At 55.4% G+C, this 26,606-nt stretch overlaps 1 protein-coding gene across 1 annotated transcript in view; it reads right to left on the minus strand.

Annotated features, from left to right (window-relative positions):
- NXN (nucleoredoxin) overlaps window positions 1-26,606 on the minus strand; it is a 37,169-nt gene that overhangs the window by 523 nt on the left and 10,040 nt on the right. The window contains exons 2-7 of the mRNA XM_088533068.1: window positions 8,460-8,577; window positions 6,992-7,125; window positions 6,682-6,782; window positions 5,807-5,913; window positions 2,067-2,246; window positions 186-310 (exon numbers count right to left, since the gene is read on the minus strand). Coding sequence (XP_088389194.1) covers window positions 186-310; window positions 2,067-2,246; window positions 5,807-5,913; window positions 6,682-6,782; window positions 6,992-7,125; window positions 8,460-8,577 — 765 coding nt within the window. The remainder of the gene's footprint in view (window positions 1-185; window positions 311-2,066; window positions 2,247-5,806; window positions 5,914-6,681; window positions 6,783-6,991; window positions 7,126-8,459; window positions 8,578-26,606) is intronic.

Genomic DNA, 26,606 nt, shown 5'->3' on the forward strand with positions numbered 1-26,606 from the left:
GACACCGAAGCCGGTTGCTGCTTTGACACTGTGATGCCCGACAGGACAAGCCCAGGGATGTGGATGAAACAGGCCCATTCCCGATCCAACCCACGTGCCGATTGTCCCCGCTCCGGCAGCCTCGGAGGAGCAGGATGGGGCCCCGCTGCAGAAGGCGGCTGCTCCCCAGCTCCGCTCCCGCTCACCTCTCCAGCCACGAAGAAGAGCAACGGGGCCTCCTCCTCTTTGGCTTTGTACTTGGCGATGATCTTCTCGGCTATGGGCTGAATCAGCTGCTTGGCCGCCTCGGACTCGCCGTCGTCCTCCGAATCTGCAGGGCAGAGCGCGGGGAGGCCCCGCGGGACGGCGTGAGGACGGGAGGGAAGCTGCCTCTCCCAAACCTTCCCAAACCTGTCCCACTGCAGCAGCGCAGGGACACGCGGACACGAAAAGCCCAAGCTGACGGATGGAAAGTGTCACGGTGCTTTGCAGCCCGGGCAAACACGCCGAGCTGAGGCTGCCCGTCACCCCCCACGTCGGGACGCGGCGGCCGCTCTGCGAGGGCGGCTCTCATGTCACAGAGGAGCAGCAGAAAGACATGGAAACATCAATCCAAAGGCTGCCCCCAGGGACGTTCAGACAGCGCACTGGAAAGGAGAGAGATGTCGTCCTTGAGCAGCGCCTGGATGAGTCCACTTCAATTTGGGGACAACCTTAGCATGGAAAATATAGAAATAAAAGGCAGGGAAACAGCTCCGTGTGCTAACGGCCGGGGCTCCTGGTCGCTGCTGCAACCACCGACACAACCGCCGTTAGCCCCAACCCCAGCACCTGAAAACCCCCCTGGGGCTTCCTGGGCAAAAGAGGGTGCCTGGGACACCGTGCCCTGTGTTTGGGGTCTGTCCTTCCTCACACACGCCCGAGTGCTAAACGCACATCACGGGGGCTCGTGCACAGACGGAAACTTCACTGGGAGCAGGCCGGGAATATCTTTTCCCAGCCGCTTGCAGTGTCTGTCCCCATCCATCACACTCGGCGGGTCCGCCCAGCGCGAGGAGTTTTTTTGGCTCTGCTCTCACATCCCTGCTGGGCTCTACTGAATAAACAAACAGGGTCAAAAGGAAATCTGAAAGGGAAGATGGAAAAGAGTGAGAGCCGTATTACGAATACTGCAAAAAAAGGTGTTTTGCCAAGGAAGGTGTTTTGCTAACGAAGGGCGCACGAGGCAGCGGGAAGGCCGTGTCCACCCTCGGCACGCTGCCTTGCCGGCGGCTCCGGGCATGGCTGGGTCTGCAGCCTCCCCCGGCACCGCTCCGAGCGGCCTCCAATGGACAAACTCGCCAGGAGAAGGGGGCCAAGGCAGCTGGCGGAGCCGCCGAACCCCCCTGCAGGCTCCGCAGCCCTTCCCGCTCCCCATCCCCACGGAGCTTCAGGGGTGGGTGGAGCGGGGAAGAGGGACACTGGGGTCGGGGAGAAGCCTGCTCTGCTCTGCAGCCGCTTCCCACCGAGAGGGAACAGCCGGAGGATCCCCCGGCTGCCCCAGCCCAGGAATTCAGGCCCAGCGCTCCGCTTCCCAGCACTGAAGTGCAGCCCTCAGAGACACATTGCGACCATCTGCCTCAGCCGCAGCCTCGCGCCGGAGCGTCCGCTCCACAAAAGCCCGTTCTCACGCCAGCGGCCGCCGCGGGGCGCAGCTCCTTCCCTTCCGCTCCGGATCCGCGTTCCTTCCCACAGCGTCTCCGGAGCGCTGGTTCCACGCGACAGCTCCGCTCCGCTGCAGGCAGCTGCTCCGCCAACCCCCGGGCCGGCAGGGCTGCACTGGCCGGAGCTGCGCGGCCGCGGGCAGGCGGCATCGGCCCTTCCCCGGCGCAGCGACGTGGCAGCACCGTCGTCCCCCCTCGGAAGCTGCCAGGGGGCTGACACTCTCGTGCAGCCCCATGGTCTCCCCACAGCCTCTCAGGACACAGCAGCAGGTACCACTGCCCTTGGGGATGCAAACATGCAGCTGCCCCTTCCCACAGACACCGTCCCCACCACAGAGAGGTTATTTTGGGCCTCCTGGCTGGCTCCTCGGGCGCGCTCCGTACCTACAAAGAGGACGAGACAGGGCCCCTCGTTGAGCTGCACGGCGTTGGAGTCCGTCAGCTCCAGCACGGGCTTGGGGTGCCAGGGGAACTCGCGGCACTCGATGTCGTTCAGCACTTCCACTCGCCCCTGCCGCGTGATCACGTCTCCCTTGGGGTCCAGCACGATGAGAGTCGGGATGCCTGCAAGGGAGAGCACACGGGGGCATCACCCACAGCACCCGCACGCGAGCCAGAGCGCTAGGGAAGAGCCACCAGCTCTGGTGGGAGCCCAGGGCCCACGCGCCCTCCTGCAGCTCGTGTGTGACCTGGGAAGTGGGGACCCTGGAGCCGTTCCCGCCCCAGGAGAGGGCTGGGAGGCCAAGCAGAGAGCCGGGCGCTTCGGCACTGCCCTCCTTTCCCCTTGGGATGCACGGCTGCCGGCACGGACGGTCTTGGGGACAGGCTCCCCCGCGCCAGACAGAGACTCTCCTCCAAGGCTCGTCCCACCTTGCAGGTCCGTGGAATGAGAGGCTCCTCCGGTGGGGAAGGCTGGGCCGCCCTCGGCTCTGCGGCACGGCTGTTGGGAAGGGCTCACCCACTGGGGCATCTGCTGAGCGGGGTGACGACCGCGCTCCCCGCTGCAGCTCCTGGCCCCGCAGACCAGCGGGGGTCCCTCAACCCCCGCACGCGGCCGGGCGCCGGCGCTGCCGCATTCCCCTCATTCCAGCGCGCACAGCGCCGCTCCACATTCCTGCCCGCGCCCGCTGCCAAGCACTGTGCTGAGGAAGGAATTTTAAACCACAGAGAGGCTCATTCATTACCTGCTGGTATCCCGGAGAGCCCCGGGGCAGGGATGGGTTAAGCTGAGCTGGGAACGGCACTCCAGCCCCGTGCTGCAAGGAAGAGCAGCACCAGCTATTCCTGCGGCCACGGGAAGCACATGAGCAGCATCCTGCATGACTGGGATCTCTATGCATTAGGATTCCCATTCCCGTGCCGACTGCCCCTCTAGTCCCGCACCGAGAGGCTGGCAGAGGGACAGCCCGCAAGCCAGGCGATCCGCGTTGCCGCCCGGCGGGATGCACTGAACCATTCCCGAGGCTCCCTTTGCCAGGCACCCTGAGACCCCGGGCACACCGCAGGAACGCCCTAAAATTAGCCCTGCTGAGCCAGGAAGTCTTAGGGGCTGATGTTGACACCCGGATTATTCTGCAAGAACGACCTGCAGCCACCAGCGATTTCACACGACTCCAAGCACCCGGACGTCCCCCGCGCCGCGGACGCACTGCAGAGCGCCCAGCCACAACCGCGGCCCGTGCACAGGGGATGTCCAGGGCTGGGCCAGCACCGACCCTGCCAGCAGCCCCTCCAGGCAAATCCCTCTCCCTGACAGACATTTCCACTCCTAGCCCCGCACAGCAGCCCCTGCTCAGCCACCTCCATCCACTATTTATTTCTTCAGAGCCTTTCGGGGACTCTGGTAATTGCTGTGAGTCGTAACAACAGAATCTACTTATCAAGAAGAATCGTAAATCAGCTGTTCCGCAATGAATATTGTATGGGCACAGATTAGAATTAACATAGATGGGCTCGGCTTCGTTTTATGCATTAGAAAATGGATTTGATTCCCACAGGGCTGGCTTTTTACGAAAACACAGGGGCCAAACGATTTGTTACTGAGCCTGACAACGCATTTATTTATTTATATATTAACCCCCCCACCATCTGACATGGAAATCTGATCTGCATTAAATCTGTTGGCTGGGTAATCAAATCACTGCGAGGAAAAGGCGCGGAGCAGATGCCAAGGGCAGCCCGGGCTGGGACTGCTGCTTGCTCAGCCCCGCTCCAGCGACGCGGTGCAGGGTCCGTTCGGCAGGAGGGAGCTGGGGCGCAGCCCGGGGTGGAGAGGCAACCACAGAAACGCGTTTCTCCAGACCCCCCAGCAAAGCCCCGGGAGCTGCCACGGAGCAGCGGTGGCTGCGCAGGAACTCGCGGTATCTCCCAAGGGCACAATCCCTATTCGGGCACAAATGTTATCCCTGTGGCACGAGGAGGAGAGCTCAGGTTTAGGGAGCCCCGCGGCGCGAGAGCTGCCGTCGCTTCCGAGCAGCCGCGATGAAGGAGCGACCCTGCCAAGGCAGCGCTGGGCCCAGGAGCGATTCCGGAGGCGGCCGTGGCACGGCCCACGCCTCTGCAGGGCTCCCAACGGGGCACTTGAGCAAATCCTAGCTGTGTTTTGTACCGGAGGGTTGAATGCTGCAGGGGACACCACAGCACCAGAACAAGAGCTGCCCATGTTGCCACTTGCTCCCACTCAGCAGCTCCAGCGGCTGGAGAAGACGAGCTTTTGGGTTCTTTCATCCCGGGAACAGCTCTGGCAGCCCTGCAGAATCGGTGGGGGGTCCCGGAGCCATCCCTGTGAGCCCAGCTGAACCGATCCCCCTTTTCCCTCAGGCGGGATCCCAGCGGCGGAGCTGAGCCGAGCCCGGACATCTCGCTGCGCTCACAAATATTGACATTTGCAGGTCGGCACATGCCGACGGGAGGCGTTTGAGGAGACGGGTGTCCCGGGCAGAGCCGCTGTTCCAGTCTCCCCGGCTACGGCACGGCTGGCACCGCGGCGCAGCTGGCAGCCGTCCCGCCCCGCAGAGCTCCGTATAAACAGGCCGGGGAACGACAGGTGAAACTGGAGTTCGCTGGCCCCAGGGGACGGTCATTAAGCACAAACCGTCCGCTCTTTTGAGCAGGCAAACAGTTACCCTCAGTTCCAGGCTGGAACAGGGCATGGCCGTGGCCCCCACGCTCAGCCCAGGGGGGCTGTTCGGGGAGGGCTCCAAGGAGGCCCCGTTTCTCCTGCCCGTTGAGCTCCAGCCAAGTGCTTTAATCAGGGAAGCCCTCCTGTTAATGCCAGCGCAGGCGGGTAACGGAGCTGAAGGGCAGAGCCAGGGAGGCTGAGAACACCAGGAGGGCCTGGCCAGGCCCTCGGCTGCCTTCGGTGCTGCTGCTCCTGCGGTGCCTGCAACCCACCCTCATCCAGCGGCCTCTGCGCTGCGGAGGAGACACACGCAGCCTCCAGCAGCACCAAGGCCTCCAGGCCCTCACGCAGCAACCACAGCTACAGGTGGGAGACCCCCTTGCCAGTTATTTACCTTGCACGTTGCTACACTGCAGCTTGTCCCCTGCACGACCAGTGTGCCGGTCCCACGGGCGCTGCCGTGAGCCGTTATCCTCCGAACACTTTGAAAACACCCAGACAGACAGACAGACTCTCACCCTGCCCCTCAGAGCAGCTGAGGCTGCTGCGATTCTGGCCCTGACACGCACAGTAAAGGCAAAGCCGTGGTTTACATCAAACGGGCTCTTCTCTGCCTCATCTCACTAACATAAACCAGATGCCATCTTGCTCTACGGAGAGCCATGGCCTGCCTCTGCAGTGCATGCAACAGCAAGAAAATGAAATTTAAACCTTCCAGAAAAGGCCAAACAAATAAATCAATAATTAGGCAGAAAACATGCAAGCCAAAAACATCTTCCAAGTTTCCAGGAAGAATGAGGTTGTTTATGGAAGTGCTGTTTCAGCTAAGAGCCTGCCTGGCAGGTGGTAGGAATGTGAGTGTGCGGAGGGCAGAAACCCGAGGCAGCTCTGCCTAGGGCACTCTGCCTTGTTGTGTCCTTGTTTCAGTTAAACAAGAGGAGACATCGCAAATATCCAACAAAAGCAGCAGGAAGGAGCGGTGCGTCGTCGGGGCCGTTCCTACCTTGGATGCCGTAGAGTCGGTTGAGGCGCGACCGCCTGGCCTCATCCGCGTAGGGCACCGCCAGCCAGGGCATCTCGCTGAAGTACTGCTTGAAGGAGTCCTCCGACCTGCACGGGGAGCAGCGCGTGGCACCGGCCTGCAGCCCGACCGGCCGCCCTCTCCTCCTCCTCCTCCTCAACCCCGGCCTGCAAAGCCCTTCCTGCACTCCAAGCCCCTCTGGGGTGGGCTGTGGGCACCTGCGGAGAGCTGTGCCACACTGACAGCTCACGGGCCCTCCAGAAGGGCTCTGCGGGGCATTTGTTTTTTCCCCAAAACAGTATTTCGGGCTCTCCAAGCATCTGTGGACTCACCTGCTGCAACACATCCACAAGTGAAAACTAAAGTGCTGCTCCCTGAACAGAGCTTGCTCTGCACCCCGGGGTGTCCCCTCTGATCCCCCCCTCACTGATCTGCAGGGCAGAACGTGAAGGACCTGGACAGACTCTCTGGCACCAGAGCCAACTTGCTCTAAGAGCACACAGTGCTAAACCCCAGCACCACCACCTTCCTCCACTGCCATCCTAATGCCTCAACCTCCGTCTTCTGCAGGTCGACGTGCTCCCCTCTGAGCGATTTACCTGTCTTCTCTAAGCCCTTGTAGCATTTTCAGAGCATTTTCCTCCCCAAATGAGAGTGCTTGAATGAAACACGGGACAGAACTAGCCCCAAGCCGCCTGCTATAACTCACAGTTCTCCCCAACTGCGAAGCACAAGGTTTCCCTAGGGTTTTTCAGCAGCAAACACCCTGCTCTGCTCATCTGTGCACCCACAAACCACAGATGGTCTCGGCCCGAGACAGCCAGCCCCATCGGCACAGAGCGCGAGCGCTTCGTTACCTGTCTGCACTAACGAAGAGGATCTCAAATTTCTGCCCTGCCTCCTTGATTTTCCGGTAGGACTCCACGAGGACCCTCGTGAGGCTTCGGCAAGGCGGGCACTGCAAAACACAACGCGCCATGAGCCCCGTGTCCCCAGCACAGAGGGCTGGACTCGCACCCCGCTTCACAAACAGGCCTCAATGAGTGAGACAGCATCGAAGGCCAGTCCCCATCCCGTGTTTTCAGGAGCATCAGGAGGCAGCCTGGCTGCCTAGGAAGTGTCTGGTGCTCCTGGCAATAGTTCACCAGTTGAGTTGCTGGTACTCACCCAGTGTGCTGAGAAATAGACCCCGACATGGGAGCCCTCCAGGACGTTGCTATCTAGCGACTGGCCGTTGTTCCTTAGCAGAGGCCCAGCAACAACTTCACTGAAGGGCTTTGGCCCCCAGGGGAACTCCAGACCTAGGGGAACAAGGCACAAAACATCAAGGTACACGTGAAGCATTCACAGTCTCACAAAGTTTCACATCCTACATGCCACCAAGACATGGAGGATCCTGTGTGGGAGACCTACTGAGGTTCCTCCCTGTCCCAGCGTTTCCAGTCCTATCCCACACGCACCCGCTCCCCTGCTCCAGCCACCTCTGCTTGGGGAGGCCGTGGCCTCGGTGCCCCATGAGGCTCATTTTCCTCACCACCAAGGCTGGTGTCAGCAACGGCAGGCGAGGTGCTGCGTGCTCGGGAATGCCCACAGGCCATTTGCCACGGACACATAAGGATGCTTAGCCCAATCCCAGCCTCCTGGCGCCCCTGCTTCACACCAGCTGCAATTTGACAGTAATTGAGGAGCAGATGGTGCAGGACTCACCGCCACAACCCCATTTCCTCTGTATTTAAGGCTTTAATCCTAGCAACTCCCCATGCCACTGAGTTCTTTTTTCTTTTCTTCTTTATTTCTTTCCCCCCCTGCAAAGTTGGACATGCAGGTGCTTCTGGAGCTCATCCTAACCCCCTGTCCCCCAAAGCATCTCCTGGCATCTGCTCCCAGAGCAACCCATCTAAATACTGAGTTGGAGCTGAGGAATCATCACAGATGGCTCAACTACAACTTGCGCTTGCGACACAGTTCCTGCCACCTGAATTAGACTAGTCACTGTTTTCATACCTTGCAGGAACAAATGACAGGTTGGCAGTATATTTGCACTGACAGGCTAAATGCTGCATGACAGGTCTGCAGGTTTATTTTTCTGCAGAATCTATGAAGAAGGGCACATATTTGCTCATTTTGGTTTTGGCAAAGAGGAAGAGAATGAGATTTTACATTAACTCTCAGCACAGTAAAGCTCAGAAACAGAAAACAACAGCATTTGTCTGCCTCATTTGTAAATAATGAGGGAATTCATTATCCTAACTGACTGCGATATCCGTGATAAAAACCCGCTCAGTGTTTTGGAAAGGTGTGGGAAGTCTGGGCCCTCAGTCTGTCTCTCCACATACTTCCATCAGTGGAAATCTACACTTCATGTTTCAGTTAGTCTAACTTCTCCCTCGTTAGCACTTCAGACACAAATCCTGGAGGGAAAATCTTTGTTCTTTTCAACAACCAAAACCAAAATACAAGATCTAACAGGAATGATGCAGTTTTATGCTGAAAATAATGCAGCGCCTTGATTAGTCAAATATGGCAGTAGTAGCTTGTTTCCTTTTTTTTAGCTTCCAAGGCAAGGGCCAGGGAACTCAATTAAAAAGGCCACAGCTTGCCTAGGTTAGCGGGGCACCCGTGGCTCCCGTCTCACCTTCAGGGTCATCGCGGATCACCAGGAGGCCGTTCCTGCAGACCACCTTCCCAGTGGCGGCATCGATAAATATCAGGGAAGGAATGTTGGAGACTCGGTACTTGTTCCACAGCTTCAGCTGGAAAAGAGATGGGAAGGGAAGACAGAGGGAGAGGAATGGTAAACTCAGCAGTTCCAATGGGGCGTTTTGGGGATTGGCTTCTCCCATGTGAGGGGTCAGAGCTAAGCAAAGAAACAAGAGCAGATGCTTCAGCATCACGTTGTGGGGCATCTCTGCAGACCCCCACAACAGCCGGGACTTCCAAAGCCCAAAGCAACGGGCTGCACCTCCGCTGCCCAGGGACCACGGCTGCTCCCACCATGGGCAGAGAGGGGCTGCTCTTACTGCGTTTGCTTCTTGGCAAGTACGAGGAGGGATTCATCCCCTCCGCGCTGCGGTCAGAGGAGCAGTCCCAGCTGAGCTGCTCTCATCCCCGCGCTCACCACAAGCGTTTCGGCCTAAGGAACACAGCGGTGAGTTATCAAACTCCGAAGAAAATCTAATCACAGCAGAGCCACAAGGGGAGGAAATGAATCCTGTTGTGCAAACCCTCCCGCGCTCCAGATCCACCGTTCGTTTGGGCCAGCAGAGAGCCAAGGCGAGAGCAGCAGCGGGAGGACATCAACCCAAACCGGCACCAGGACACATGGAGCACCGGTGTGTGTCCATCCCGGATCGGACCGGAGACACCCCCACGGCACACGGTGCTCTTCCCTCATCTCCGAGGGAAACAGCACCCAAATGTTTCCGCTGCAGAATAGGCTGCAGCTCTGCAGATCATCTCAATTTAGAATTAGGGACAATCCTATTTCTCAGGATTTGAATAATCCCGGGAACAGGACAAGCAAGAGCAGGGAGGGCTGCAGCCTCTGGGTGGAGCAAACTGGGTCTCTGTGTGTGCTGAGCCAGAGATCCAGGTGAGGGAGAGAAGTCACAAAAGTGTTTAGATTTTAATGGCAGCTTATGAGTTATTTCTTACAAAATCTTTCTACAAAAAGGTACCTGAATGAGGCTTTGTGAGCTGGCCTAACTGCAACATGGTGTTATCAAAATCCTCTTGGGTCTAAAGGAAAATATTAACCAGATCCAGGAGGAGTTTATTAACCTCCATCTGCTAAGACCTGGAGAAATACAGTGCTTCATGCCCAGCCCACCAGCCCTGGATTCCTCACACACAGATTTCTTGGGCCAAGCTGACTCATCCTTAATGCTGATGCACAAACCAAATGGCCTGGGGCATAAAAAAGGAGAATAGAAAATGCTACTAAATGCAAACCAGCCCCCTTGCAGCGAGCGTGTTCAAACCGCAGAAGATAAAATCCAATTCTGTGAAGTTTAAGGGGTGGAGAAAAGCTCTTTATAAGGATCACAAGCATTTTAGAGGGTGTTGCAAACAAGGAAAAAATTACAGCTAGCAATCGGATAGCCCTCTTTAAATAGTACTTAAGTTTTACTTCATTTTGCCAAGTCCTTTGTATAAGGAAAGCAGTTCCCCTCAGGGCACCGCAGCGGATTGTAGCAGTTCTGCTTGGCCGAGAGCGCCGACGGGGCCCGCACGGCAGAGCCAAGCGGGGAAAGCAGCTGCCCCTTGGAGGGATGGGGCTGGGATGCTCCGCATGAAGGGGGAAAACCACAGGAGATCCGCTCCAGCTGGGAGAACCCGCCGGCTTTGGCTGGCCCTGGGTCTTCTCCGGCTGTGGGAGCTGCCACGACCCAGCCTTGCAGTGGTTTGAATGGCATAAACAACCCAAACTGGGGATGAAAAACCTCTTCTAATACCCTGTTCACCTGCCTCGGTATTGTGGTTCCTGCGGATCACCGCGCTGATTCCAATGAATTTCCCCTGGCGAAAGGCTGCGGAGCTGCCCAACAACTTATTGTTCAGGGCCCTGGTTAAGACATGGATGAACAAACAAGACGACTGCACTTGCGAACCCGGGAACGGGGCTGCCATTTTAAGACCGGAATTGCAAATTAGTGGTCTCGAAGCACTAACAACATTAATTTTGCTGTCTGTATTAGAAAGCACTGTGCCGTTCAAAGCCAGAGCAGTTGGATTTGATGATTCTCCTGTGCATTAGGAAAGCTGATTGGAAATGAAAAACGCATGCACTGAGGGACGAGCGCCAAGATCTCCCCCATCCCCACGACCTCCTTCAAGCAGCCTCCACACCCAAACGCATCAGACACTTCTGAAGACCAAGTCCAACGGCTCATGGTACTGCAGGGCTGGCCTGAAAGCAGGAACCTGGATGGGAAACAGCCTCGACGACGACGTTCTCCACTTGTTCTTATTCCTGGGATTGGGTTTTCCCTGGGGAGCGCAGCCTGCCTCCCAGCGGCCCCCATCCCATGGCAAACTATCCCAGCGGCTTCTCGTGCTCAAACCCCAGGGGTTTCCACATGTGCAGCCTGAGGGAAGCCTGTCCGAGCGCCTCCTTGCTCCCGCTGAGCGCAGGATGAAAGGCAACAAGGGCAGGGCCGCTTCTGCAGGGCCACCCGGCCACGGTGCGGTGCTGAAGGTGAAGACGGCTGCAAGCCGGAGCACGTCCCGCAAGCTGGAGCAGTACTAAGTTCACCTGAGAAATTGGGGAGGAAAGAGAGGCTGGGGCCGGGCGGGAGGACCCGCAGAGCTGCCTGCGGCTCGGCCGCGCGGACGGTTCCAGAGCGGCGGGACAGCCGCGAGCGCCGGCACTGCTCCACTGCCGCGGTCCCACGCCGTGGGGGACCCCTCCGTCCTCGCTCGCTTCATGTTATCTTGCAGCTTCCACATTGTGCCTTAAAGGGTTTACAAGCACGAGGGGCCACCCAGGCTCCGCGAGGAGCGAGCGCGGGGCTGCAGAACAACGGACGCTCCCCATGCCGTGGATCTAAATCCAGTTAACGCCTGTCCCTGCAATTCCCGCTTAGCTCAAGAAGGGGCTTCTCCTCCTCCAGGCTTCCCTCCACCTTCCCTTGTTTCTTGCCCACAGCAACCCTGTTAGTGGAACTCGGTAAAGGAACAAAACGTGGCCTCGTAGAGAGGGAAGCTGCTCAGGGCAGATGGTGCGTGGCCTGTGACACAGAGGATGCTGAACAAGCGGCATGGAGATAAATTAATGTCTATTGTGCTGCCGTTGCTCCCTGGAAGGAAATTAAAATCTAATTACGAAATACAATGGTGAGAGCGAGGTCTGCTCCGAGAGCATTAACGAGCTAGGGCAGGAAGGTCTGGAATTCTATCAGCGAGATGGATGGGGGTGACCAGTGGTGACAGGCGCCCGGCCGCGCCGCCGCAGCCCCTCTCGCAGCCCGCGAGGGCCACGAGCCGCGGCCGCTGCCCCGCGGGGACCTGGCCGTCGGGCTCCGTCCCTCGCCAACCAAAACAGCGGCTGGTTGGGAGGCCGGGCGGCAGGAAGGCCTCGCTGCGGGGTCTGCTGGCCAAATCGCGCTGCTGACGCAGGACTTGCCTTTCTGTTTCCTCGGACGGGAGGACTCGGGCCAGCACCGTGTCCCGCTTCCTGCCGCGCCGTTTCCTCCAATTCTCCATATCTCACAGCCCTGCCGCCAGGCCTGCTGCGTCCCGCTGATCCCCATCTCCGCCACGGCCACCGCGGTCCCCACGCCCCGCGCAGCGGCACTTCCCCACTCTCCTGTCAAACCCCATTGGCATTCCCAGCGAGGCTCCATGCTGCCAGATAACGGCGCACGTTCGGCTTCCCGATGCAACGCCCCATTGCGGCGCTCTGCAGCTCCCCGTGCGGAGCAGCGCCGGCTGCGAGCTGAGCAGCCCGTCTGGGGGCACCGCGGCAAGCGGCTGCCAGGCCTGGCACGCGCGCCAGCCCCGGCGCGCCAGCTGCCTCGTCTCCTCCCGCCGCGCGCGCAGCCTGACAGGCGGGAGCTGCCGCAACCCACATCTGATAGGAAAACATTTAATTTGAGCAGAGCTTAACAGCGCTTAACGTGATCTATGGAGAGCAAAGCCTCGGGGCCCGCGGCACAAAGCAAACTGCTTCCGTAGGCACGAGCACCGCGGCGCGGCGAGGCCCGTACGGCGGCTTGCTGCAGCAACCTGCCTTTACTAACCCCTTCTCTGGACCCACACTGCAAGCATCACCTTTCGGGCATTTATCAATCAATCCAGGGGTCAAAAACTGGAAGGAGAATGAGGATTGAGCCACCCTGCAGCCCTGCAAGATCCCTGGCACCCAAGGGATCCGCTTCTTGGGAAGAGACACAGCTCCTGGTCGGGCTGTGCTGCATCAGCTCCCCGTATCCCTCTGACCGAGGACCGGGAACAAGAGCAAGTCAAACAAAATGTGCAAGGACGGAGGGGGTTAAAACGCTTGTGAGAAAAATTTAAGACACATGTCGAAGCATGTCATATGTGGACCTTATAAATTACACCCCCAAATGACTAGTGCTGAGTAAGAAACAGCTATGTAAACACAAAGGTAATGAGAAAAAATAATAATTTCTCTCTCTCTCTGGGGAAGGGATATTTTTTCCATCTGCTTATAGGAAAGGCGAGGGGCGGGTGGTGCTTTGGGGCGTTGAATAGAAGTGTGGGGTCTCCCTTGGTCTCCGGTCTCATCCGTCACCAGAATTACCCCGCGCTGCAGCACGCGTTTCCCATCCGCGGCGTTTGCTTTGCTGCTGCTGCGAGGGCTGCCAGCCCGAGCGCTGATAGGGATCTGCAGGTCAGACTCCTGGCGATCCCGGATCATTAGGAAACAAACACATCTGAGAAAGCTGCAGTTTAGACAGAGTTCCCATCGAACACAAACGCCTTGTAAATCTGCAGGGAAAACAGGGAAATTTCTTCTTTAAGGCATACAATGAGGTACCAATGAGGTTTCTGGTTTGTTTGCAGCAGTTAATCTGAAGAGGAACCTTAAACAATCAGATCAAGGGAAAAAAAACCTCTTGCTGGGAAAACAATGGAGTATTTGTTAGTGCTGCAGTGAATGGGGCTTCAGGATGTCCCCGCTGGGAGCACGGCCACCGCCCCAGGCCCCACAGCACCAGGGATGTCCCCAGCCCAACCTCGGCCACGCCAGAGCCGTGACCAAAACCAGGAGCACGACCAGCTCGCAAATCGGTTTTGGAGACCAGAAAGCAGGAGGATGACAAGGACGAGTCGCTGCCACGGCCCTTAATGAGCACGAGCGGCCCCTGACCCCACGGCCTGTCCCTTTGTCCAAGTCTATTAGTGGCTTCCTTTTAAATTAAAACTGTATGTATTTAGAAAGCCATGTGCAGGGTAGGGCTGCGCAGACTACATGCATTTTAGCGAGCAGCATCACTGGAGATGCTGGTAAAACCACGCGGGTGCGTGTCGAGGAGCCGGCCCGCGCTCCTGCTCCCGCTGCGCTCCGCTCCTCTTCCTGCCCGCACGGAAACCCAACCCGGGAGCGAGGCCGCGCGGAGGAAACGCAAACCCGGCCGGAGACGAGCCGGGGCGTCTAATACACAAACATAACTGTGAGTCCAGCGTTAGCAATTAATCACCTGCACGTGTGAACACCAGAGCAAAGCCACGCGCGGCACAGATTAACCAGCACCTTAGCAGCAGCAGGAGGCCGTACGCAGCAGGTTAGAGAACCCCTCTGCTCCCCTGACCACTCCCTTATTTTATAGGCAAGTTTTCCCATTCAGTCATATCCTAGAAGTCCTTACATCCTATGAAAGGATGAGCGGCAGGGAGCAGGGGAAGGAGCAGAGGCTGCTCTGGACCAAAGGGACAGGGTTGCTCGAGACGCGCAGCAGACGCCAGACCCAGGGCGCCCACATGAAGCTTTTTGTAGACAGAGGAGACCAAAGGAACCCGGGTTGCTGCAAGGCGCCCGCGCGGGGCCATCGCGCCCAGGTGCAGGGAGACCCAGGGAACCTGATCCGTCCTGCGAAACCCGGCCCGGGACACGGGAGGCCGGCGGCCTCCTCTCCATCGGCAGCCCGGAGGAACGAGACACCAGTCGCGGCTCCCTCTGCGCGGTGGGAGCCCGAGGTGGGGTGTTTTGCAACTGCTGAACCAATTACAAAGACGACGAGAGATGGCTATAAATCAGTAGCAAGGTCAAAAGTTTCAGCTACATCCTGACTCCTCACGGAAATCACAAAATATATAGCTTGGTGGAGCAGTTAGAGCCCATTACTCAGCACACAGACATAATGTGACAGCTGGAAAGGCTGGAATTGATCCTGCAATGCGACCGGGCGGCCGACCTGCCTCCCACTCCCCGCTCTGCCATTTGCGAGGGGGACTCTGCATCGTCCCAGCGCGGCCGCCTCTGCCGAGCAGCCCCGCAGGGACGTTTCAAACCACCGATGAGTCGCAGCGTATTTGTTACCTGGAGGGGCAGCTGGGAAAGCCTGGAAATCCATCCATGGAGAAAGTCAGTGTTTTCCAACAGCTTAAAACAGAGAAGTTCCGCAGTTCAGGGGGAATCCGTTTCCGTGTGTTTTCAGCAATAAGAAGGATCCATTTTGGGGCTGTATTTGGTTTGGGCGAGGGCTGCAGAGAGGGGCCAGTGACCCAAGGCTGGCGGGAATCAAACCCGCAGAGGTGGCTTGTGCTCAGAGGCTCTCCAGCTTATTCAGTCACTGGGTTTGTTTGTTTGTGCTCTTGCTTTTTACTGTTTGTTTTTTTTTGTGTATGTATGACTACTGATAACATAGAAAACAAAAACTTAACAGAATACTCCAGGAACAGGACTTTTATACACAAAAAAGGATGTAAACCATCCTCAGAGCAAGGTTTGCTCTCTTATCCTCCACTTGAGTTAGGAAGTAACGTGCTTGGAGCCCGGCGAGCTGCGGGAAACGCAAGCAAACAATCTGCTGCCATCCAAGGATCCACTATGAAGTTTTAGGCCTGGTCACCTCTTCTCCACCCCTCAGTCAGAAATGATTAAATACAGCTCCAGAATCAAACTCCAACATATTCATCTCATTTGGCAGCTCCGCAGTCAGACCGAGCGCTCCGAGCCTTTCCCCCCTCTCTCTCCTCCGCATTCAATTATCTCCCTTCATCTTTATTCCGTCTCCAGGAACACTTAGCAACAGGCTCTCGCAATCAGCCACCAGCAGGCTCCGATCTAAGGAGCAGATTCCACAGTTAAGATGACCTTTCCCTCCACTCATGCAAATTTTCAAGGAAGTATGTGAACAATTTGCCTTTCAAGCATCCCCTGCTTACATTCTCTGGGACTCCATTCTCCGTCTTCTCTTCAGAGGCATGAGGAACACCGGAATTTAGGGTTTTACACTAATGAGGACAAAACACGTAGCTTCATCACGGTTCATTTTGTGGAATTTTGTTCCATGTTTCACGCGGTGGCCAGACCCCGAGCTGACCCGTGGGCTCCACGTGGGAGCTGCTCGTTTGCCCCAGCCTGGGCAGGAGACTCAGGGTTGACTCCTCCCAAGCTCAGGGGCTTGAACAGGGACTTTAGTCTCTCTGCAGACCTCTCTAACTCAGAAACAGAGAAATAATCTGCAGTGCCTTAAACCGAGAAAAAAAAAAACACAGATATTTGATATTTCAGATGATCTTAAGAAGTTCACTCTACTTTTTTCCTTTAAAAAATGAAAAGTCTGAATAAGCAAGTCATTGATCCCACTGCTAGGAATGGCATCTGGAACATCAATCTCTGCATGCGACTGCAGAGGCTGCCCATGAGTTCAAAGCAGCCAGGACTGCTCTCGAACCAGATGCCGCTTGCTCTCACAGAAATGCCTGTGGATCAGTGTGAAAATGATTAAGCAAAATTGCTCCTCCTTTTTCCAAATGTATAACCCAAATCTGGTTTCCCTTAAAGGGCAGATGCTCATTACATACACTGCATCACATCAAAGGATGGGAAAGACAGATGTACCCACCATGGCACAAGCACAGAGTAGCTCTTAGCTGCCTATGCCCATCTATGCTCCTCTTTCCTCTTAAAGCATCAGGGAAGGGAGTCCAGGACCCCCCTAACGACAACTATTCCATCAGGAGACGCAAATCGGGCTGGAAGCGACTTGGTGCCCGGGTCTATCAGTGCTCCCTGGTGGCCCAGTTGGGAGGGGGATAAAGAGCCTCGTCAGAGAGGCCTCTGCCATGGCCAGGCTCAAACCCTTGTGCCTTCTTTTGCCTTTTGGAGCTGCTGTCTTCTTCAGCAGCTCCATAGGGAAGCCACACAGAGCTATTCCAAAAGCAAAAGCGATAGTAAATAATAGTAGCGTATTTTTGTAGGGAATTCTCTTGACGCTGGGAAATTCCAGCCCGGCCTGCGGGGAGCCCCATGCGGCGGGCGCGATGCTGGGCAGCCCCCTGGGACGGGAGCGGAGCTGCTGTCCGGGTGCAGCTGCAGGGAGCGGGCGCCTTCCCAGCCCGCGCTCCCGACGAGCAGCATCTGCCAGCCAGGCCTCTCCGCACACTCCATAGAAAACCCCACCGCGAAGCACGCGTTGCGCAAGGAATGCGGTCCCAGGAATCTCCCAAGCATCTGAGAGAGGCTGAGCCAAGAGGCAGGACAGGGAGGACTTGCTCGCACACGCCAGGCAGGCCGGGAGGGAGCAGCTTATCTGAAACGCTGAAGGATGGACAAGAGCCCGTCCTGCCTCCCACTTGTGAGCTCAACAACTTCACATCTGCAATGTAAAGCGGACCCTACTTACACGAGGCGCCAGTACCACCCATCATCATCATTACCCAAACAAGGCCTTCGGGCTTTCCGCCATCGGGACATTTTTGAATTTTTTTTTCCTCATGGATAGGGGAAAATATCATTATGTTCAACTATATAGTTATGGCTCTGTTCAACCAGCCTTGCCAAGTTACTCGCAGCCAAACCGTCCTGAACAGCACTGTGATGCACTGAGGAAACACTCAAAACACTCAGCTTCTCAAACGGGTGCCAGCTGTGGCAGGTTACCTGGCACATCAGGACGTGACACTCGGTGCTTTCAGCCCCACACCTGCCTCGAGCCCTTGTCCTCGGAGGCGAGAGGCGAGTGACGGATCAGAGGCCTCACGCCAGAGGCCTTTTTCATTTGCTCCAGTTCAAAGAGCTCACAAAACTCATGGCGCTAATTCAGCAGCTGGGATATTTGAAGAGGAGCCTGGGAAGCAGGAAGCAGGCGGCTTGTTTGGGCCTGGAGCTAGTTTGCTATGAAACCACATTGCACTGGGAAGGACCCCGCTAAAGTGAGCGGTCGCACAGACCCGGGAATGTTCATGCCCACACAGATCTCCTGGCCAAAGGAGCGACATTCCCAAGGACTGGATCTGCAGCCCCAGGTGCACCAGGGCAGAGCTAGAAGGAAGGGACAGACCAAGGTCTATGGGCAGAGCTGGCAGGCTACGAGGAACCAGATCAAAGAGATGCTGAGTCTTAACTTCTTCAAAAAGAGCTCCCCAACAGCTGTGCAAACTTCCCTCTCACTCATAGGTACTGGTGAGACACGAAAGATTTAATTTGCTGGTGGCACAGTTTGCTATAGAAACTCGGTGCCTTCTGCTGCCCACGGAGGCTGTGAGCGTGGCTGGATGGGGACAGCTCCAATGCCGAGGAGCCTCCGCTCCCCTGGACATGTCTGTGTGATCCGGACCCCAGCTGCTCCCACGTTTTTGTACTGCTCCCCTCTTTTAATCAAGTGTAGCAACTAAATCTGACCGGTCCAAGGAGCTGCTTTGAGGTTACCCTGCACAGCTGCGATTGGGAACGCCAGGAGGCAGCTGGATCCAAGATGCCAGAAAGAGGAACCCAGCAGGGCTCTTATTTAAAAGATTTTTCTGCCTCATCCATCTTCATCTTTGGCCACTGAGACATGAAAATAATTTATCCTCATCCCCTGCTCTTACCGAGAAGTTACAAGAAGAACTAAAACCAACATCAACGTTCTCGTCCTCCTCAGCCCATCTGTTACTGACCTGCCCTTTCTCGGCATCCCTTTTATCCAGCCAAGTGTTTTGGCAAAGGCTCTGCAGAGAAGAGCGGCGTGAGCAAGCTGAAGAGCTGCCGCTCTCGCTTCTGAGCGAGCTACGAAGCTTCCACGCCACATCTCCCCTGACAAGGGACACTGAGAAATCACAAAAATCACCCTTGAATTAAGAGGCGGAGAAAGAGAAACCCAAACAACTGCCTGGGGTGGGAAGTCTGCGGGAGGTGGTCAGGCAGGGACCTGCAAACACCGGCGAACCCGACCCGAGCAGCAGCCGGGCTCCCGCGCCGACCTGCACGCTGCATCCCGTTGGTTTACACACTGCGAAGGCAAGAGCCAGGAAAAATCCATCTTCTTTGTCATAACAAACCGTACGGTAAACAGAAAGGCAAGGCCAGGCGTATTATCCAACTAAACAGGCACACCCAGGAGGCAGCAGAGAGCGTTTCCCATTCCTGCTGTTTCTTGGGCAGCACGGAGCGAAGCGGCCACCATCGAGCCCTGCACAAAGGGCACAAGTGAGGTGGGCTCCCTCCGCAAGAATCAACCTGATTCTCCCAAAAAAACAGCACACCAGGTTTGCTGGAGAAAACAGCGTTTCCCATCGCACTGCCCTCGTCGGCGGGTGCCCCGGGGGCCGCTCAGCGGTTTGAATAAACACCCAAACCTGGGAAATTCCCAGAGAAACCCAACTGCAGCCAGCTGCTTCGTAAAGCTCAACCCTGCCCACAAAGCTTGTCTCCAGTGTACAGGATCAGCGGTATTTGCTCGGCACGTCACATAAGCTGGCACGGCACCATGGTTGGGTGCTGCTGTCACCTGCCCTGGGGACTCGCTGTCTGTGTGCGGCCCAGAGGCCAAGGCCCATCTCTGCCAGCACAGCTTTTATGGGAAGAGATTAATTATCTGTACGATGTTCAATATCTTCCGAGTGTGGATGCGCTTTATAAGAGCCCAAAATTTAAAGCTCCAATCCCACCACATATTCAAGGGGAAAGGATCTGCTGTGATCAAAAGCAAAGCACAGCATCTTCAAACACTGCCTTCTACTTTTGGGAGCCCCATCCTCAAATCAGGTGCAATGGCAAAATGAGAAAGAACAGCAGCAGAAAATTCAGCGCATGAACACGTTAAGCCAGACAGGGCTATTTCTGAACAAATTTATCTTGTGCAGCCCAAAAGGGTCAGGCACCTCCACCCCCGGGCAGGATCATTTCCTTCCCTACCTGCTCAGGTGGAATTTTAACTTACTCATTGGTGGGGCTTCCACACCCCTACGTGCCCCTGCCCAGCACAGAGCCACGTACCCTGCTGCACTGGATACCAAAATGGCTCGAATCCCAAAGAGCAGCCTCGGAGTCACTTCTGGCAAAGGGGAAACGCTGCCTTGTTGCAGAATAGCCGTTGTTGGCTACAGATCCTTTGGATTCTGGCTATTTGCAGGCAAAACGCAAAGGGAAGGATGTTTGTTTAAAACCCACAGGCGGACACTGCAGTTCTATTAAAAAAATACAACTGGCATTAGTTCTCAAAACTTCCCACCGCTGGGACTGCGATTCAAACTAGCAATGGCCAGCGAGGCCAAAATACACTCCGAGCAGACGCCCGCAGGAGATTCCAAGGGAAATTAGTTACGTGGTTTTTTATAACAAATAAAATCCAAAGGTTTATAAAGAAGAAAAAGGCAGCGCTTGTGGCAGACGGCGCTGCAACGACACGGTACCGTTTCCAGAGGGTATGAAGCCCCTCGAGCCCTGAGGCCTCCTCTGCTTCGTGCCCGTGATGTCCCTGTCACAGCTCTCACCCCGCAGCGATGGGCCCCTTTCCGACCCTGACCCAGGGCCATCGCGGCTCGAGGAGCACCAGATCTACAGAAACCCCCCATTTCCCTTGCTCTTGTGTGCTACAGCCTTAACCCAGGAACTTTGTAGAGCAATTTTTTTGTAGCTGACTCACACGGAGCTTCTGCCAGGAATTTTTATAATTGGAGTGAGTGAGCCCGAGGCTTCGCCCGTGCAGGCCTGAGAGAGGCTGCCGGTGCCGAGAGCTGCGCCGGAGCCCCGGCGCTCCCCGGCACCTTCCTCCTCGAGGGGCGGCTTGCGGGGCGCCTCCTGCCAGCGTGGGGGGACCTGGGCTGCTCCCCATCTGCATTTGGAGGGAAAGGAGATAAACTGGAGCGTAGTCCGGAGGGGAGGAGAGCCAGACGCCTCCCGGCTCCGGTGCGAGGCATCCGTGGCTACGCGTCTCCCCATCGAGCGACTCGGCTGCGGAGCCGTCGTGCGTCACGTCTTCCTTAGAGACGGACGACGGTATAAAGTTCCCTAAAACCACAGAAAATAACAACTTCCTCGAGCTTTTTCTTCGATGGACGGAGGAGCTATTTTGCAAGTGAGGCTCCAATGCGCAACAGTGGCACAACCTAAAGATCAAACAAAACCCACGCTCAGATAAGCCAGGAGCAGACATCTGGTGTTAGTAACCTGAACTGCACACTAAGTCCTTCCTGGCTTATCCAAAAACCTCCCAGTTTCTGCTACTGGGAGCAGAAACTTCAGCGGGTCAGCTGGATTCCCACTTTTAAGGATGAAGCCATGTCCTCCCTATACAGTAGTCCACAGAAGGCTCCTCATACCCATCACACAACCCCTTACTCATCTGACCCTATAGTTTACACCATATTACCACTTGCAAAGAATGCATTAAGAAAATAGGGAGGTCGCAAAGCCAAGCCCTGAAAAATGAGGATGTGCTGGAAACAAATGAGGATGTGCTGGAAACAAGTTTTCTCTGCAGCTACACCACTTGTGTATGGTCCTTACGGCACAGCCACATTCCACACGTGCAATTAAGACCAAGAATGCAAGATACTCAACAGCTAAGAAATCATTCAGTTTTTTGCTTTCAACTGGTTGATCAACGAGCAGCTCTCAGCCCTCTTCACACTCTCAGATGCTGCTCCAAGGCAAAAATATGAAGGCTTTTTACCACTACAAAAACAGCCATGAATTTATTTTCACAAAATTCCAGGGAACTATGCTCATAACACCTCCATTTTGCAGCTGAAGTAGGGAGGCACAGAAGAGCTTCGGGCACCCAGTTCCAGAGCAGCCTACAGCAGCCTTTCTAGAAAATAAATAGCAGCGAGCAGCATTTTGCATGTTTGATGTGCAACTTCTCCCGAGAGCATCTGCAGCGGGAGCACTCGCTGCGTCTGCAAATCAGCCCTCAGCCAGGGAACCCAGATAACAAAGTTGAACATGAAAAGCAACTTGCCCGGCACCCCACGCCAGCCCTGAGGCAGAAGCAAAGCACAATCCAGGCTCCCCAACCACTAGCTCACCCGTTTTCCCAGAACTTGCCTCACTCCCTCTGCTCCCCATCCCACACCGCACACGGCAGAGGTCCTACGGACACAGGAGTATCCTTGATTTCGCCCCGGAGCGCTGCCCATCCGGTACCCGTGCCGAGGGCAGGGGCTGCAGAAGAAAAACAGTCACAATCACATAATTAGAAACTGCCTTGCAACTCATATGGGGGGCTGAATTAAGGTTGCAGAGCAATACTGTAAATTGAATGCACATTTCTTGTTCCATTTTACTGCTTTTTTTTTTTTTCCTCTCCCCCTTATTTGACTTTGGCTGCGCCTCAGATTAAGCTCCTAATAAGGGTTGGAGTTGGACTAGATTTTTCAGCCCATCAGATTGCAACCGTCCAAACCATTGAAATGAGATTCAAGCTGAACTTGAATTTTCAATAGTTTGGCCTAAAGGCAAGGGTGTTAACGACAGACCTGCCAACACCTTTGCTATGAGAAACGTCTGAAAACATGTCTGCACATCAAACCCTGCTCGAGCTCTGCGAGACAAAAGCCACAAAGCCAACATCGCAAATCCACAGCTAACTCGCTCAGCCAGTTCTCCTGTCACTAAAGCTCATCTGTTTCCCCCCCAAATCCAAGTTTCCCCCCAAATTTCCCCTCCAATCCCCCTCAATCCCTCCCCCAAGGAAAGCTGTTTTTGCCCTCACAGTGACACTAAAACCCATGGTAAGGACAGGCCCTGTATTTTTAAATATATATATATAAAGGAGGTAGATACAAGCATGGCTACGCACTCGTTCACCCAACGGCAATCCTAAATCCTCCACGTTTATCCAAGATCACAGATACACCACAGCGATGGGCAAATGGAAGAGCCCTCTGAAAGCCAACTCCTCTCACGCGCAGCAATGTGCTATGCCTGGGCTTTCTTTTCCTTTTTAAGCATTTTTGCTCTTGTAGTTTTATACTCGACACCCTATAATCATAGAAATCGGCTTACCCTTTTATAAAACCAAGGAAAATATGATAAAACTGAAATGCATCCCTAGGTTTCCATTATCTGGATGGAGCAGAGTGTGCCCCGAACCAGAACGGCTTCAGAAAGCAGCAACGTGGGTTTGTCCTCCGTGCAGGCTCCCTCAAGGCCCTGCAGCCTCCAGGCTCCACAGTCCTGATGACAAACAATAAACAAGAGGCACGACGGTTCCTTGAGGGGCATCCAAGGGAAAGCAGCCTGGCTGGAGCGCCTGGCAGGGCATCACCAGCGACAGGAAATTCAGCTTCCAAAGAGCAACAGGGCTCCAGCAAGGAGGTGGGGAGATCCTGCAGGGATGTCGTGGCTGCTAATTCCAAGGATCCTTCTAAAAACTTCTGCTTTTCTCCAATTAAACGATTTCCTTTGCCGAAAAAAAAAAAAAGAAAATCATCTGACTCCAATCTCCTTTGGTAACTGGAGCAGAAAGAATGGAAAGGAGCTCATCCCTGAACAGGAATGCTGCTTGGCCGGGACGGAGCGGGACGGGGGGATGGCAGCCAGGCCACCAGCATTTTAGCCTTGTCTTCCACAGGCTGCTGTGGGAGCTCTCCAGCCTACCAAGCAAACAAGGCTTTTCCACCACAACCACACGGTGCCCTCCGCTTTGTGCGGCGAGGAAGGAAAACGCGGCGGGGAGAAGGGTACTGCAATCCCTGCAAAAAGGTCTGGGATTCACTCGACTTATTTTCTTTAGTAACACTTAGTTAAAAAAGGAGGAAATAAACCCTGCCGTGTTCTTCAGCTGCTCCCAACGGGCAGGGTTGGAGCTTGGTTTTTCATTCACACTTGCGGACATTTTGCACATTGACGTTCGCTTCTCTCTTGCTTGGTGCTTTTCCATCAGAAACGCGAAACACTGAGAAAAGTGCAAACAAATGGAAGCTCCAGCTCTGAGTTCAGAAGCTGCCTGGCAGCTTTGCACAACCTCGGACGGGAATCACACGCGGCTGCTGCTTCACCCCGCGCAGCCCTCGTTCACATAGCTTGAAGCTCTAAACAAAACTAATGCTATTAGTAATGACAGGGAAAGACTGAAAGATGGCAATTACTTGTCAACAAGTGGAGAAAAGAGGTGGCCTGTGCCCCACAGCCTGTGTGCCACTGAGTGGCTGTAGGGGATACAGGCAGTGAGGGTGAAGGACAGTCTGTGCTGGAGCGCTCAGACACGGCTATGGTTTCACTGCGAGGTTCAGTTACGAGCAGACACCAACGTGGCTCACGATTCCCATCCCTACAACGTTACCTGGTCCGTGGGGGCACACGAGGCTGGCTCTTCCCATGGCTGGTGAACACCAGAGCCTCCCACGCAGCGATTCAGCAAGGGCAGCAAGGCACGGCCTGCACCTGCACTAATTGCTGCACTAATTAGAAAATAAAAGAGCAAGAAACAAAAAGCAGAAGTCTGAGTGTCAGCAGGGCAGCGCTCTCCTTCCTGGGGTGTCTCACTGAAACAGCTTCACTGACCAAACGCGGTGTTTGCTGAGCTGTTTCTGTGGTTCAGGGCCAAATAAAACCAAGAAAACCAACAAGAGCACCACACCTCCAAACTTCTAGGTTTTTTTTCTTTTCAATAGATTTGACCTTATTTTCGCTTTAGGGTGAAAAGAGATTTCCATGGAGCAATCAAGTTTCCCCTATGACAGAAATGAACTGCCGTGTTCAGAGCAGTCAGTATTTCAAACCCAATTAAATGACATAATAAATGTTGCACCTAAGGGCTTCTCAGCTCCCCAAGTGGGAACATTTTATACATACACAGATTTTCCACCTACCGAAGCTGTGGATTGAAGGATGAATCACATTTTCTAATTCTTTACTACTAAGGCTGGAAATCAACTCTGCTGCTTCCTGGTAAAGAAGCCCTAAAAAATAAAGATAGTGGGTCCAGCTGCTGCCGACTCCTCAGCTGCCATTTTGGGAGCTGATTTTTAAACCAAGGCAGGTAAAGGAGGCTTTTCCAAGGAACATCTCCTAATAGCTCAGGATGGAGGCTCAATATAAGTCTGCCCGTTCGGGACAGCAACAGAACCAAAGGCAAAGCTTTCTGCTCGCTTGCTTCAGCTCTCTCCTTTGAGCAGCGTAATAAATGAAAGCTGCGGGAGTTTGGCCAAAATAAATGTTTTTGTATGGAGGAGGGAGGTTCCCGAGTCTCCGCGGAGGCCAGGCCCGCACCTTCCCAGCAGCATCGGCAGGGCCGAGCCCCCACGGGCTCCCCGTGCTCCGCACGGCTCTTCTCACATCCCCAATCCCTGATTTTGGTGACTACGACACAGCAGTCGCAGCTGTTCCTGGCGGGAGGTTGCCAGCTTGGCTAGTTCCTGCTTGCAAAGCGCGAGGGCTTCCCCGCAACGCAGGGGAAACCTCCCTCAAAGGAGCATTTTGGGGCCAAGGTTGGTCTCTCCTGCAGGCCAGAAGTGACAGCAGGACCCCAAGCTGCAGGGAGACCATCAGCTCCGCCAGCGTCCAAGCTCATCATTCAAAACCAGCCTGGGGTCACCGTTTTAGTACCCAGAGGGACGGCCGCAGACCCAGGTGGCATTCGATGCCCTCTCATCCCACCAAGTTATCGGCTTTTATGTGGACAACTCCAGCGTCTCCGTGGCGGAGACTCCAGCAAAGCAAAACGTGGAGATGAACATCAAAGCGAAGCTCGGGGAGGGTGGACTGTCTGCCCGCCAGAGCCAGAAAGCTACATAAAGCCTGCGGGGTTAACAGGGCACTTTCTTCTTAAAATAGGCTGAAATCTGGAGCCTTCCTACTATTTCTAGTCGAGTTCCCTGGAGGAAAGTCTCGCCCTGGCCCTCCCCAGGCTCCGCGTGTTCCTCCCACGGACACATCCCCCTGCGGAGGAGGCTCTTCCCAAGCCACCAACCTGCCACTTTTCCAGTTCCAGTGTGACCGCAGCCAGGGGGGATTTGCCTGTGGGGAAAGGATGGACGGGGACGTCCCCTTCTGCTTCACAAGGTGACAATTAACTGCCCCGAAAGCTGCCTCCCTAGGCAAAAATCCTGCCCTGGGAGCGTCTGGGGCTGCAGGCACCACCGGCCCTGCCAGAGCCTGCGGAACAAGCACCTCCCTGCACGGCCCTGTGTCCTCCTGCCACGCAGGGTGATTAAACCCTGTCAGGGACAGGGGCGGAGGACACTAATGGAAATGGCGATGGAATCACATAAGGGCACGACGTCCCTGCAAGCAACACCCCAGGAGAGCAGCCGCAGCGAAACCAAAGCTAAAGGAGCTCAAATTTAACGAGGACCAAAGTTGGAAACTCGCAAGGATGCAAGAAATGTCATTTAATACTTGAAATTCCCTTTGCTTGCCAAGGAAACAGCGAAGTGGAGGCAGAGCGAGCCCAAGCACGCAGTGAGGTGGGATCGGCTCCACAAGAGGAGAGGCAGAAAGTGCCTTGGGTTTGGAGAGCCCTGGAGGACACTCATGAGGAGAACTTGATACCCTCCAAATTCTCACCCTGCCTACAAGGGCCCCAGCTTCAAACTGAGAAAAGAAAGAAGAGTCAAAGCTCTGCCATGCCCTAGCACTTAAGTAGTCCCTGCCCTCAATTTCCAACCATCTGCGCTGCTCTCAAACTCCCTACTCGTTTAAATTTATTTCAGTACATCTCCGCTAAAATCAAAGCCCTAAATGTCAGCAATCTTGGTGGGAGGCACCTGGCAGCAATGATCCTTGGTAGGGAAAAAATGGATTGGTGCAAACTTGCTCTGAGAAAGCCAGGCAGAAAAACTGCCCGTGGAATCCGGCCCGCGCTTTCAGGTGAGGCTCGAGGCATTAACGCCTTCCCCATGACATAGCTGGGAAACGCAGTGCTCGGGACACAAGATCAGGATT

This window comes from Tinamus guttatus, unplaced genomic scaffold (assembly GCF_059628265.1).
Source record: "Tinamus guttatus ecotype Peru unplaced genomic scaffold, ASM5962826v1 Tinamus_guttatus_pri_ptg000480l, whole genome shotgun sequence".
Classification (NCBI taxonomy): Eukaryota; Metazoa; Chordata; class Aves; order Tinamiformes; family Tinamidae; genus Tinamus; species Tinamus guttatus.